The sequence below is a fragment of the Malaclemys terrapin genome, chromosome 2, assembly GCF_027887155.1.
Source record: "Malaclemys terrapin pileata isolate rMalTer1 chromosome 2, rMalTer1.hap1, whole genome shotgun sequence".
In the NCBI taxonomy this organism is placed as follows: Eukaryota; Metazoa; Chordata; order Testudines; family Emydidae; genus Malaclemys; species Malaclemys terrapin.
Genome location: NC_071506.1, coordinates 171,204,180 through 171,218,881, shown reverse-complemented (window position 1 = coordinate 171,218,881; position 14,702 = coordinate 171,204,180). Strand labels below are relative to the sequence as shown.

Below are 14,702 nucleotides of genomic sequence, written 5' to 3'. Positions count from 1 at the left end.
CACTGGATCCCCCTTGTCCACATGTTTGTTGACCCCTTCCAAGAAGTCTAATAGATTAGTAAGACACGATTTCCCTTCACAGAAACCATGTTGACTTTTGCCCAACAATTTTTGTTCTTCTAGGTGTCTGACAATTTTATTCTTTACTATTGTTTCAACTAATTTGCCCGGTACCGATGTTAGACTTACTGGTCTGTATTTGCCGGGATCACCTCTAGAGCCCTTTTTAAATATTGGCGTTACATTAGCTATCTTCCAGTCATTGGGTACAGAAGACGATTTAAAGGACAGGTTACAAACCCTAGTTAATAGTGCCACAACTTCACATTTGAGTTCTTTCAGAACTCTTGGGTGAATGCCATCTGGTCCTGGTGACTTGTTAATGTTACGTTTATCAATTAATTCCAAAACCTCCTCTAGTGACACTTTAGTCTGTGACAGTTCCTCAGATTTGTCTCCTACAAAAGCCGGCTTAGGTTTGGGAATCTCCCTAGCATCCTCAGCCGTGAAGCCTGAAGCAAAGAATTTGTTTAGTTTCTCTGCAATGACTTTATCGTCTTTAAGTGCTCCTTTTGTATCTCGATCATCCAGGGGCCCTACTGGTTGTTTAGCAGGCTTCCTGCTTCTGATGTATTTAAAAAACATTTTGTTATTACCTTTTGAGTTTTTGGCTAGCCGTTCTTCAAACTCCTCTTTGGCTTTTTTTATTACATTTTTACACTTAATTTGGCAGTGTTTATGCTCCTTTCTATTTGCCTCACTAGGATTTGACTTCCACTTTTTAAAAGATGACTTTTTATCTCTCACTGCTTCTTTTACATGGTTGTTAAGCCACTGTGGCTCTTTTTTAGTTCTTTTACTGTGTTTCTTAATTTGGGGTATACATTTAAGTTGGGCCTCTATTATGATGTCTTTAATAAGCATCCATACAGCTTGCAGGGATTTCACTTTAGTCACTGTACCTTTTAATTTCTGTTTAACTAACCCCCTCATTTTTGCATAGTTCCCCTTTTTGAAATTAAATACCACAGTATTGGGCTGTTGAGATGTTCTTCCCACCACAGGGATGTTAAATGTTGGTATATTATGGTCACTATTTCCAAGCGGTCCTGTTATAGTTACCTCTTGGACCAGCTCCTGCACTCCACTCAGGACTAAATCGAGAGTTGTCTCTCCCCTTCTGGATTCCCGTACCAGCTGCTCCAAGAAGCAGTCATTTAAAGTATCGAGAAATTTTGTCTTTGCATTTCGTCCTGAGGTGACATGTTCCCAGTCAATATGGTGATAATTGAAATCTCCCACTATTATTGAGTTCTTAATTTTGATACCCTCTCTAATTTCCCTTAGCATTTCATCATCACTATCACTATCCTGGTCAGGTGTTTGATAATAGATCCCTAATGTTATATTCTTATTAGAGCATGGAATTACTATTCATAGAGATTCTATGGAACATGTGGATTCACTTAAAATTTTTACTTCATTTGGTTCTACATTTTCTTTCACATATAGTATCACTCCCCCCCCCACTCCCCTTCACGACCTGTTCTGTCCTTCCATTATATTTTGTACCCCGGGATGATTGTGTCCCATTGATTGTCCTCAGTCCACCAAGTTTCTGTGATGCCTATTATATTAATATCCTCCTTTATCATGAGGCACTCTAGTTCATCCATCTTATTATTTAGACTTCTAGCATTTGTGTACAAGCACTTTAAAAACCGGTCACTGTTTATTTGTCTGCCCTTTTCTGATGTGTCCGATTTTTTTATGTGAATGTTTGTCGTCTGATCTGGCCCTTACATTATCCTCTTCCATCCTCTGTTCCTGACTATAACTTAGAGACTCTCTATCAATAGACTCTCCTCTAAGAGAAATCTCTGTCCAATCCACGTGCTCCTCTGCAGCAGTCGGCTTTCCCCCATCTCCTAGTTTAAAAACTGCTCTACAACCTTTTTAATGTTTAGTGCCAGCAGTCTGGTTCCACTTTGGTTTAGGTGGAGCCCATCTCTCCTGTATAGGCTCCCCCCATCCCAAAAGTTTCCCCAGTTCCTAATGAATCTAAACCCCTCTTCTCTAAACCATCGTCTCGTCCACGCATTGAGACTCTGAAGCTCTACCTGGCCCAGCTGGTTCTGTGTAGCATATATGTTTTGGGAACCAGAGTGATAAAGTACATTTATTGGGTGTAACCACACACATTTTGGCTAGATGTCTGTCTTTATTTCAATTCAGACACATCAGTATATATTCCTAGCACCATGGCCATGGGAACATGGGGGATACTGGCCCTGAAATAACTTTTTCATCAATTTTCTAACATCAGACCAGTAGTTATATCAGAATTTAAAGTCAAAAACATTTTCTCCCCAGTTCTTCATGTGAAAAACACACTGGGTTCTTTTTGCTAACATTTAGATTCATAAACATCCCTTTTTCTTTTCCGGGTCTCTTTGAAAGTATATTAAAACTCCTTCTTTTCTCTTTATCTCTTTTTACATTTTAGATTTTTTTCATGGTTTTAGCTGTGTTTATCATTTCTAGGAGTGGGACTACTCAACAGACGTTGGTCTAGGGGTTCTGGACCATACACCAAACCTCCCAATGTAAGATTGGTCTTCAAGCTGGGAGTCAAGGGGTGAAAAGGGTTAGGCCAGATCCTCGGAAGGGTGAGGGTTTAGGTCATAGCATCACATCTGGAACATCTTCATTTCCTGTGCAGTTGTTGTGTTTGTCTTATTTCTCAATCAATCTCTTCTCATCCATCAACCTAATGGATGCTATGGGCATAGTGCTATTGTGGTGGTTTTATATATACTTCAATTTTAACAAGGCTAAAAGTGTGAACAGCTATAGTAGTAGTCTTTTCAATTATATGTTTTATATTTATCTAATTATATCTGTGTACTATATTTCTAAACATTTAAATTGAAAAAGTATATATAGAGATGGTAGATAATACTTAGTCCTGCCTCAGTGCAGGGGACTGGACTAGATGACTTATCGAGGTCCCTTCTGTCCTACTTTTCTATGAATCTATGTCTTCTGGGCAAGGGCTTTCTTCATTTTAATTGTGTGTGTATCTTAATGTCATCTGAAAGAACACAATTTACCAGGCTGATGAGGAACACTATTATATTTTCATCCAAAGACTGAAAAAGACTTGCACACAATTTAAGAATTATAAATAAATCATGACCAGACCATTTGGTATTCAAAGATTTGGGAAGGGATTTGATCTTGTGAAGTGCTGAGCTCCTGTTGAAGTCAATGGCAACCGAAGGTTCTCAACACCTCTCAGGAGGCATTCAGTACCTCACAATATCTGCTCCAACCCCATCATCCACTGAAACACTTGTCTGCCTCACATGGGTGTTTTGAGGATAAAGTCATTAATGTTTATGAGGTACTCAGGCACTACAGTGAGGGAGTCAGATAAAGCAAGCAAATAAAATAGATAACAATGCGGAAAAGCAAAGAGCCAGATCCTCCTCCCATTCAAGTCAATGGCAAAACTTCCTTTAATTTAAATGGGAGCAGGAGTAGGCCCAAAAATTGTGGTGATATGTGTGGGTCTCTCACTGTGAATTGAATGTTTAAAAAATTATGATTGGTTTTATGTTGATCAGTGTACAGAGCAAAACTATATTTTATTATAAGCAAATCTCAATAGGTTACATCGCTGAACCACAAATACTTCAGGAGTCACCTAGAAGACTGCCTTTCCCTAGGAAGACCTTTGTTAATAGAAGATGTTGGAGAAGAACTCGATCCTGCTCTGGATAACATTTTGGAAAAAAATTTCATAAAATCTGGCTCAACTCATAAAGTAAGATGAATTTTGAACATGAAAATGAAAGGACAGTGGCATAGATACCTGATATCAGCTGGTGACTAGACACCATAGTGATTGCACCTTTGAAATGTTTAGACAGGCAGACAGCCAACACGTATTTAAATAAATAATTTATCCGAATTGTTCTGATTTTTTTTTTAAGGGGGAATCATCTTTCATTGGAAGAAACAACTGTTTGTTGGAAAGTCAAGTGTTAAAAAATGAAAAAATATATTTATATTTTATTTTCAGGTAAAAGTAGGTGACAAGGAGGTAGATGTAATGAAGGGATTTACCCTTTATATAACAACTAAATTGGCTAATCCTGCCTACACTCCAGAAATCAGTGCAAAAACGGCTGTGATTGATTTTACTGTTACCATGAAAGGCTTGGAAGATCAGCTCCTTGGCCGTGTCATTCTCACTGAAAAACAGGTAAATGCTGATCTTTGGGTTAGCAACATTTGAACTTGTATAAAAGAGAGGGTTTACTTTTGCAATTTGAGTCGACTTGTCACAATTCAGGGTGCAACCCAGAACAGTGAGAAGTTGTGTCACTGCCTGCCCTGTAACTCTGGGTGCCTTAGATGCTCTGCTACTGTGGCTCACAGCCTGGACACCAACAGCCAGCAGACAACCACGTGGTTCCCTTAGTGTCTGCAGCTCTGGTTCAGTGTTCTGATCCTAGCAGCCTGCCTACAACACAACAGCTCCGCAGTGGTCTCCACCAACCTTGGTTACTGCTTGCAGCATGACCCCCAACACACTCCCAGTCCCAAATTTTCTCCAAACCATCTGCCCTGAAGTGTCCAGCTCCCTCCTGGAACACTCAGAGAAACAATAAGTTTCATTGCTCCTTTAAAGGGACAAAAGTACAGGTTAACAATCACTTCAATTCAAATACAACACGGGGTTGATTTAGAATAAAAGTAAAACAAGTTTATTAACAAAAGGACATAGGTTAAGTGATACCAAGTAGAAGGGATTGTAGGTACAATGGGCTACAAACCAACAAAAGTAAAAATACTTTTTCTAATGTTTAAAACCTAACTTTACAAGCTACAGTCTTTGCTCAAGGTAGTTTTCTTAACAATCTTTTTCTTCCCAGACATGGCTGACTTTCTCTTAGTCAAGACCTTCCACAGACGCATACACTGTGCTAGTTTCCCTTGTCTTCCTAGGTGAAAGATCTTTGCCTAAGCAGATTTTTCACTTATATTCAGATCCCAGAAACTTCAACCCCCTTGGTTGAAAGCCCCATCTTTCTCAGCTTGCAAAAGCTCTGGCCCCTTATGTCTGTCCAGTGATGGATGCCAAGAAGCTTCTCTCCCCTTATATCTTCCCAAACTCACTGTATTGTCCCTGGACTCTGGATGATCTCATGCTATTCTTTCCTTCCTGTAGACTTCCCATTCCCCTGCTGATTTGTATGTAAATTGGGCTTCCATTGTTTTTGGTCACACCTGGCTTACTTTCATTGGAAACGGGTAGAAAGCTGCCTTCCCTCCTATCTGGGAGAAAACCTGTTTCTCCCTTCCTTGTCACAGACTTTAAAGCATAGTATCAGTAAGTTTTCATAATTTCTCATATAGCGTTAATACATATGTTTTACAATGATACTAATCACCAGTGTGTCAATGGCTTTCCTAATGGACCTACTTGATGCACTTGTATAAAACAGTAATAATGTATACAATCAGTTTATTCAATTACTTATCATTTGATGTTCAGACCCTGACAAGAGGCTATCTTGACTTGCTAGGTTGATGGCTTTGTTTACCTTTTATGTAAATATGCCTTCATTGTGTCTGCCTTTCGACCAGGCTGGCCAGACAAAGAAATACTCATTCCTTTGGCAAGCAATGCATAAACCAGTCTGCCCTAGACAAACACATTTTAAGAACATAATACTAGCACAGGTCTATAACACTTAGTACATGCCTTGTACATACATCATGCAAGAATATTAATGATCAGTAAGCTATTTTTTCTAATGCTATATTACATGCCAACTTTTGGTTATATATCATGACAACTGTGTGTTAGGTGTAGTGAGCTGACAAGAGTTGCTGACAGAGTAGTGAACAATCAATGGGCCTCTGTGTCACACTTGTTTTGCATAACTCCGAAACAACTCAAAGACTGTGAGTACAAAATATTGAATGAAAGTTTTATTGGGCTTACTTTCACATAGGAGAGAATGGGGGTGGGGGGGAGGAGCTGAGAAGGAGAAAGAAAATGCTAATAAAAATAATGATGTAGAGTACCATATATACCATACAGAAATCATCCACTTGAACCAGCCTGGTTTTGAGACAGTTCCTTGTTCTCTGATATGTAGCACAGGCTTCCTGTTCAACTAGAAAAAGATTTTCATAAATCAGAATGTTTAAAAATTGAGTTTGTTACATGAAAAAGGGTTCCTGAACTTAAATTAATTTTGTGAACCCAGGCCTGTCTCTAGTGTTTGAGGAAATCTAGCATGGGATTTTCAAAAGTGCTTATCTGTGGTCTGACTCTGTGCCCATTGAAACTCCTGTTGATTTAATTGGGAACAGAGTTAGGCTGAGTGCTTTTGAAAATCCTATCGCGAGTGTTTTGAAGCTCCTTACTCCCTCACATCAACCCTGTGTGTTTTGCAACTTCATTTCTTTCCTTCTTAGACCTTTTCTATTCATCTCTGCCTTACCCCTTCATGGTTTAATTGACTGCTTGCTGGAAAGTTTAGTGGTCAATGCCTTGCTAACTGGGGCTGCAGAATATCTGTTTAGTATTAGCACTACCTACTGCTTTAGAATGCAGTTGTGAAATGATAAACATTTATTAAACCTCTCCCCTTTTAGCAGAGATAAAATAGTTAAGGAACCTGTCCCTCCTCTCTCAAGAAGAGATTAATGTTTTGCCACAGAAACTCAAAACCAAGGGAGCTCTGATAATGATAAATTAGTTCAAAGAAAAGACAGGGCTGTATCAGCAAAACTGAAAAGCAGGCCTCCTGTTATAAACAGGAAGGCAAGTACACAACTACTGACCTTCAGCAACAGATTAAAAATGAAAGAAAGAGCCCTGACATTCTTAAGGGCTACTACAGGAATCAATAAAACGAATAACCAGTGGAGGGTATATTCTTCTCATCTTAAAAAAGATGATAATTATAGAAGCACTTTGTTGCACCATAATAGTGAAGGTGCTGCCACTACTTCTATTCTAAACTGCTATTTTCTGATATTATAAATGCAGCCATAAAAATTCTCTGCAGGCAGAAACCTAGCATTTAGGGGCAAATGGGGAAAAATTGTTTAACCATTTTTTAAAGATATATATTAAAGTATTAAATATGGAATGAATAATGTATGAAATTGAATTTAAAGGTATGTTTAAAGATAAACACATGCTCAAATACTCCGCTGAATTAGGGCCTGTGACAGAGTGCTGAGAGATGGAGCTTGAGCCAGTACTCTGGGCACTATTGGCAGTAATTAGGTTCCCCTGGAGAAGGCCTAATTGGTCAGGGGGTGCCTGGTTACTAGGCAAGACTGGGGTTAGGAAGTTAATGAGCTAATTAGTCCATTAACAGGCAAGTAGTTTAAAAAGAGCACAGGAAGGAAGTGCTGGATGGGGAGGCCTGGCCTGGCCCAGCCCAGGTAAAGAGAGACCTGTGCAGGGGGTGATCCCTTCCCTCTTTTCTCTCTGGCAAAAGGGGATGATGATCATATGATACTGTAAATAGAATTGCTGCATGGGATCATAAGGGGGTGATGCTTGATATAACACACATATAATATGCAACGGTGGCGGTTACAAACCGGAGGTGTTTGAGCCATTTGTGCAGGAAGAAGGGAGCAAAGAGTTACAAGCCCTGTCAAGGGCCCTACTCTATAATTCACATTTTAGAGCTAACCCCTGTCCTGTGCTGTATTGGTATGAAAAGTTGAGGGGAAAATGGGGAGAATTTAAAGCCAAGATGAAAATCATGTTTGAGCCACTCCCTTTACTTATGATTCAGTTATTTGTAACTTTCTAAGGTATCATGGCTATACGAATGAAATATGAATGAAAAGCAACAGAAGACAGTTTTCCAAAGTGAAAGATTTCCAATGTTTGGGAAGAATTTGGGGAGAATCCCTTACCCCTTGACATTCCGAACAACAGCTCCATTGTTTCAGTAACACGACATATTGAAATAAATGACAATAGATTGTCAGGAGTTATGGATATAGATAAACCAATAATTTAAAAAAAAATAACAATTTTACAATAAGAGGTTTAGTCAGCTGACTAAATAAACTGAACGTTCAGGAGAGGCAAAGTACCCTCCCTGCAGAGGATGTGTCAAGAGGGTCTTCCAGCAGCTGGGCCCACAGGCCCTTCATGGCCTTACCCCAACACTCCGTCTATGCAAAGGGACTCCAGAGCTGGCCACTTATGCCGTCTTTGGGTCTGTATTAGGCCACTGGAGCAGCACAAATCAGATTGAGTGGGCTGAAGATCTGCTCCATTGTCCGTTTTCCTTGTAGAAATATTATAGAATGTCACATTGTACAAATGTTCGCCACTAGAGCATCTCTTGCTTTATAAGTTGAGAGAAAATTTGTACTTTGCTAAACCAAAGAATAATAGAAATTAGAAATGGAAAAGGTCATCTATCTAGTTCCCCCGCCTATGCAAGATTAGTCCGTGCACTACATTTTCTAGTCCTTTGTCCAGTCTAATTTTAACTATTCAAAACAATGTGTCTTTTACCACAGCTTCATAGACCTTACTGTCAGGAAGTTTTCCTGATACTCAGCCTACAATTTCATTAATCCATATGCTCCATTACTCAAATTAATACAGTCTGTGCATACATCCCATTTTACATACATTTTTGTGTCTTAGAGAAACAGTAGAAAAATTCCCATTCTTTCTGTCATGTATGAAATCGTGCATTTTCTGCATGGACATAAGTCATCTTTCCTTTGAATAAACTTTAAAGATTCTGATATTTTCTTCTATAGGAACTGGAGGCAGAAAGAGTCAAGCTGATGGAAGAAGTGACATCTAACAAGAGGAAAATGCAGGATCTTGAAGACAGTCTTCTCTTCCGTCTAACCAGCACAGAAGGATCTCTGGTTGAAGATGAGTCTCTGATAGAAGTCCTAAGAATCACTAAGACAACTGCAGAAGAGGTGACTTTTGAATAAATTAGGAATATATTTTGTTATTTAAATATTGTCTGACCAGATTTGCCTCTTTGCTGTTGTTCCACAATTTATAGTACTACATAATGTCTGACTGCATAACAAATAAATAATATACTTAGGCCTGGCAGGATTCAATTTTAATGCCTAAAGATCAGTAAACACCAGTTTCAGCAGACACACTGAAATCAGGGGGGAAAACATCAATTGCAGAGGGCTCCCTGCACAGCTCCCAGGGCTGCTGACACACAATTCCTGGAAGCATAAGGTGTGTTGGGTGGGGGCGGAGGGGGGCAGAGCAGAGATCCCCAGCCAGGACTGCAATGGGGAGGAAGAGACGCACGAGCCCACAGCAGTATCCTTCAGCAGTTCGGGTGGCCTCCCCTGTGGCTGGAGGCTCCTCCTCATCCTCTTTTTCCTGGCAATACTGCCTGGGGGGTCTCTGCTCTGCCCAGCTAGGATCACAGCCTCCCACTCACAGCTGCAGGGATCAGGTGTCAGCAGCCTCAGAGCAGCACAGGGAGCCCTCTGCAAGCCTGTCTTGCATCCTCTATAGAAAATACAACTCTGGCAGGGCACATTTTTATAAAATAATGCCTAGTGGGTCCAAGCAATATCAAAGCACACTGTGGTTGTGGTTGTGTAAATACATATGAAGACCCAGTGCCTGCCTTGAAGCTCTTACAATGAAAAGTAAAATTTAAATAAAAATACTGTTATCTTCTCAATCAATACCTTTCTTTCTATACTTGCTGTATAAATCACAAGAGACACAACATAATCTACATGGTCTTTCAATTTATTTTAAGGTGAGTGAAAAATTAAATGTTGCAGCAGAGACAGAGGTGAAAATCAACACTGCACGTGAAGAATATCGTCCAGTTGCTTGCCGTGGCAGCATCCTTTATTTCCTAATTGTGGAAATGAGCTTGGTAAATGTAATGTACCAGACATCCTTACGGCAATTCCTTGGCATTTTTGATCTATCGGTGGAAAGATCAGTGAAATCTCAGATCACAGCCAAACGAGTAGCCAACATAATTGAGCATCTCACCTATGAAGTATACAAGTACACTGTGCGAGGGCTGTATGAAAATCACAAGTTCCTCTTCACATTGCTCATGGCACTGAAGATTGATTTGCAGGCCAAGAAAATTTCTCACAATGAGTTTCAGACACTCATCAAAGGTAGTTTCTTGTAATATGTTCCTATTTAAATATATCCATGAGTTGTCAAACCAGCACTTTGCAATATTTATATTACCAGTATTTTGTGCCTTCCAGTGTCCATGGATCTCAGTGTCCATTAGTTAATGCCACCACCATCGAATCCTTAAGCTACCGGCCTTGGTGGGGTAGTGGTGTAAACAGGTACTGTGTCTTCTGGTGTGCAAGAAGAGCATGAGCATTGTGTTGCCCTTGACAAGGATGCAGCATGTGCTTCCTCATTCTAAGCCAGGTTTTCTGGCCTAGGTGAAGGAGGATGAGATTGTCCTCTGATGCTTTCTCCTTCTGCTCTGGGGGCTTTCATGCAGCACCCTATTTGGTAGGCAATTATTCCTACTTTACAGATGAGGAAAATGAATCATGGAGAAATTAAGGTACTAGCCCTGTGGACTGCTGAGAGCCTTTAACTTCCATCCTTCAGGACGCATTATGCACTTCAGAGTCATGCCCTAAGAGCCCAGATGTCTTGACTCCTCCTCCTGCATGTTAATACAAGACCACCTTTTCTTCCTTTCATTTTGTGGACTTTGGGTTATACATAATCCTTCTGAATTAATGAAGTTTTGCAATGCAGTTTTGGGCATCCAGATTTCTGTTTGCAAATTCCATAAGATTGTTACCACTAAGAGTTAAGTACTTTGACTCATAATTTTGGGCTTAAATGATGTATGCTTTCTTCACAATGCTTTTCATCTTGCAGGAGGTGCAAGTTTGGATCTGAACTCTGTACAATCAAAGCCAAAGAAGTGGATCCTTGACATGACATGGCTCAATCTTGTACAGTTATCTAATCTGTACCCTTTTAACCAGCTTCTGGGGCAAGTTACAAGGAATGAAAAGGCCTGGAAAGCCTGGTTTGATAAAGAAGCACCTGAAGAGGCTCCTCTTCCTGATGGATGTGACAGTTTATTGGATACATTCCGTAAACTGCTCCTTATCCGCAGCTGGTGCCCTGATCATACCATTGCTCAGGTGAGGAGGAGAAATTTAATGTACGGTATAAGCCATAAGCTAGCATTCTTGGTACAAGTTTCTTTGGTTTTGCCACAAAATATATGGCAGAAATCCAATTGCCCGTTTTAAATGTTTGGAAATATTTTATGGATACTTTTTACATAGCTGGTTATAACAAATTAAAAAGGAATATGCAATATGTTAATTAATTTGTTAGAGCTATTATATTGCTTTATGTGCTAGGAAGGGTTACCGGTCTTCCACAGTGGCACAGCTATACAGTATGGTACTGAAATTTGTACAGCTTTTGTGTTTCTTCACATAAGAAGACACAGTCTAATTTAAAAAGAACAGGAGTACTTAGAGACTAACTAAGGTGCCACAAGTACTCCTGTTCTTTTTGCGGATACAGACTAACACGGCTGCTACTCTGAAAACAGTCTAATTTCTTCACTTAAGCAGTGGAAAGACAACAGTTCAGTTTGAATCTCTGAAAGACACATAGCAAATATGGAACAGGGCGACATGAAACAATTCTCTTGTTTTTTAATTGCAAACAAACTGATACATCTGTTATTTGTACAGCTCTAATCACGTCCCTTCCACTCTCACTCCAAATTCTATGCCTGTAGCCAGACTAAAGAGCAGCATCTCACCTCTCCTATCTCATCTATTACACTGGTCTACAATTTTTGAGAAGTCGTCTGCTTCAGAGATAAAATGTGCTATTTATTATGTATTTTGATGTGCTGAATTCAAATATGACAATTAAAACAACTGATTGGCTACTGTTTCTAAGATATTTAAGTTTTTACATTTTATGTCTATGTATATTGTGTAGATAGTAGAGTTTTAATCATAAATTGTAAACCTAGGTCTTTTCATGTGTTTATGGTTGCTTTACATGATAATATTTCACCTGTCCTGTTTATATAACACTTTAAAAATCAGCAAAGGGGCTATATAAATAAAATTGATTATGAAACAAAAGGCAAAAAACTATTATGTACATAGTTTAGTCCTATTCAGTGTCTACTTGGCGCTTCTTGGCTTGTCTCTTGTATTCATTAAATGGAGCATCTCTTGTCACTGTCCAGCAATAGTCTGCAAGCATTGATGGGCTTCATTTGCCCTGATAGCGTTTCTCCATTGTTGCAATGTCCTGGTGAAATCGCTCGCCGTGCTCGTCGCTCCCTGCTCCGCAGTTCGGTGGAAAAAAATCTAGACGAGAGTGCAAAAAATGTATCTTTAGTGACATGTTGCAACCAAGGCTTTTGTATGCCTTGAGGAGGTTTTCCACCAACAACCTGTAGTTGTCTGCCTTGTTGTTTCCGAGAAAATTTATTGCCACTAACTGGAAGGCTTTCCATGCCATCTTTTCCTTGCCACGCAGTGCATGGTCAATTGCATCATCTCGAAGAAGTTCACGAATCTGAGGACCAACAAAGACACCTTCCTTTATCTTAGCTTCACTTAACCTTGGAAATTTTCCACGGAGGTACTTGAAAGCTGCTTGTGTTTTGTCAATGGGCTTGACAAAGTTCTTCATCAGACCCAGCTTGATGTGTAAGGGTGGTAACAAAATCTTCCTTGATTCAACAAGTAGTGGATGCTGAACACTTTTCCTCCCAGGCTCCAATGACTGTCGGCGTGGGCAATCTTTCTTGATGTAGTGGGAATCTCTTGCACGACTATCCCATTCGCAGAGAAAACAGCAGTACTTTGTGTATCCAGTGTGCAGACCAAGCAAGAGAGCAACAACCTTCAAATCGCCACAAAGCTGCCACTGATGTTGGTCATAGTTTATGCACCTCAAAAGTTGTTTCATGTTGTCATAGGTTTCCTTCATATGGACTGCATGACCAACTGGAATTGATGGCAAAACATTGCCATTATGCAGTAAAACAGCTTTAAGACTCGTCTTCGATGAATCAATGAACAGTCTCCACTCATCTGGATCGTGAACGATGTTGAGGGCTGCCATCACACCATCGATGTTGTTGCAGGCTACAAGATCACCTTCCATGAAGAAGAATGGGACAAGATCCTTTTGATGGTCACGGAACATGGAAACCCTAACATCACCTGCCAGGAGATTCCACTGCTGTAGTCTGGAGCCCAACAGCTCTGCCTTACTCTTGGGTAGTTCCAAATCCCTGACAAGGTCATTCAATTCACCTTGTGTTATGAGGTGTGGTTCAGAGGAGGAGGATGGGAGAAAATATGGGTCCTGTGACATTGATGGTTCAGGACCAGAAGTTTCATCCTCTTCCTCATCTGACTCACGTGAGAATGATTCTGGTGCATCAGGAACTGGCAGTCCTTCTCTGTGGGGTACTGGGCGTATAGCTGATGGAATGTTTGGATAATGCACAGTCCACATTTTCTTCTTTGACACACCTTTCCCAACTGGAGGCACCATGCAGAAGTAACAATTGCTGGTATGATCTGTTGGCTCTCTCCAAATCATTGGCACTGCAAAAGGCATAGATTTCCTTTTCCTATTCAACCACTGGTGAAGATTTGTTGCACAAGTGTTGCAGCATATGTGGGGGCCCACTTCTTGTCCTGATCTCCAATTTTGCAGCCAAAATAAAGGTGATAGGCTTTCTTAAGCATAGTGGTTATACTGCGCTTTTGTGATGCAAAAGTCACTTCACCACAAACATAGCAGAAGTTATCTGCACTGTTCACACAAGTACGAGGCATCTCTGCTCACTTTGGCTAAACAGAAATGTGTCCCTTTGCAAAATCAAACACTGACAAATAAGAGAGCATGACATCGTATGATTTCTAGAGCTGATATAGGGCAATTTGTTCAGCAGAGTGATGTAAGCTTCGTTATGATTGCATCATCCATGACTTCTAGGAATAACATGATGCAATTCATATCATGTATGATGCAATACCAGCTTCAGATTGCATCATTCATTGTTTTGCCTAAAAAGCAAGTACTGTCCAAACCCAGTCATAGATTTATTCATAGATCCAGTCAAAGATGTATTTTAGTCATTTCTGGTTTAAATTGAGATCCCTTCCCTTTATAACTCACTTATCCTCCGCCATTCCCAAGTCAAGGGTCGTATATACTGACCAATAGCATATCTTGAAAACTAGAGCCAATCAACAATTTTAAGCATCATTTTTGTTCTCAGTGACCCAGAATTAGTAAAGTTTGACTACATTTATTTCAGAAGTATTTTGGCTGTAGAGCAGTGTTATTATTCCAACTCTTACAGATAAATTGTGGCGTAGCGCCCCTTCTTCATCTAGAGGACAACATTTTTTTCAGGGATCATTCCTCAAGTAATACCACCAAGTTCCTGCCCCTTTTTTAATCTCTATTTGCCCTGCATGTCATAGCGCATCACATGGAGTAGGCAAAGGCCAAGAGGCCTATGTGTGTAGGAGGAGCCTGAGAAGGGGAGCTCTATATACCACAATTGCTCCCAGCCCATGGTCCCTCATTCTGCCAGGGGAAGAAACTCTGAGTCTGGATGGCTTAT

The 14,702-nt window shown here is 40.1% G+C and overlaps 1 protein-coding gene across 1 annotated transcript in view; it reads left to right on the top strand.

Moving 5' to 3' along the window:
• The window catches only part of LOC128831797 (dynein axonemal heavy chain 5-like), a 279,614-nt gene that overhangs the window by 209,443 nt on the left and 55,469 nt on the right, over window positions 1-14,702 (top strand). The window contains exons 64-68 of the mRNA XM_054018564.1: window positions 3,674-3,829; window positions 4,088-4,270; window positions 8,833-9,003; window positions 9,825-10,203; window positions 10,943-11,214. Of these exons, the coding sequence (XP_053874539.1) occupies window positions 3,674-3,829; window positions 4,088-4,270; window positions 8,833-9,003; window positions 9,825-10,203; window positions 10,943-11,214 (1,161 nt within the window). The remainder of the gene's footprint in view (window positions 1-3,673; window positions 3,830-4,087; window positions 4,271-8,832; window positions 9,004-9,824; window positions 10,204-10,942; window positions 11,215-14,702) is intronic.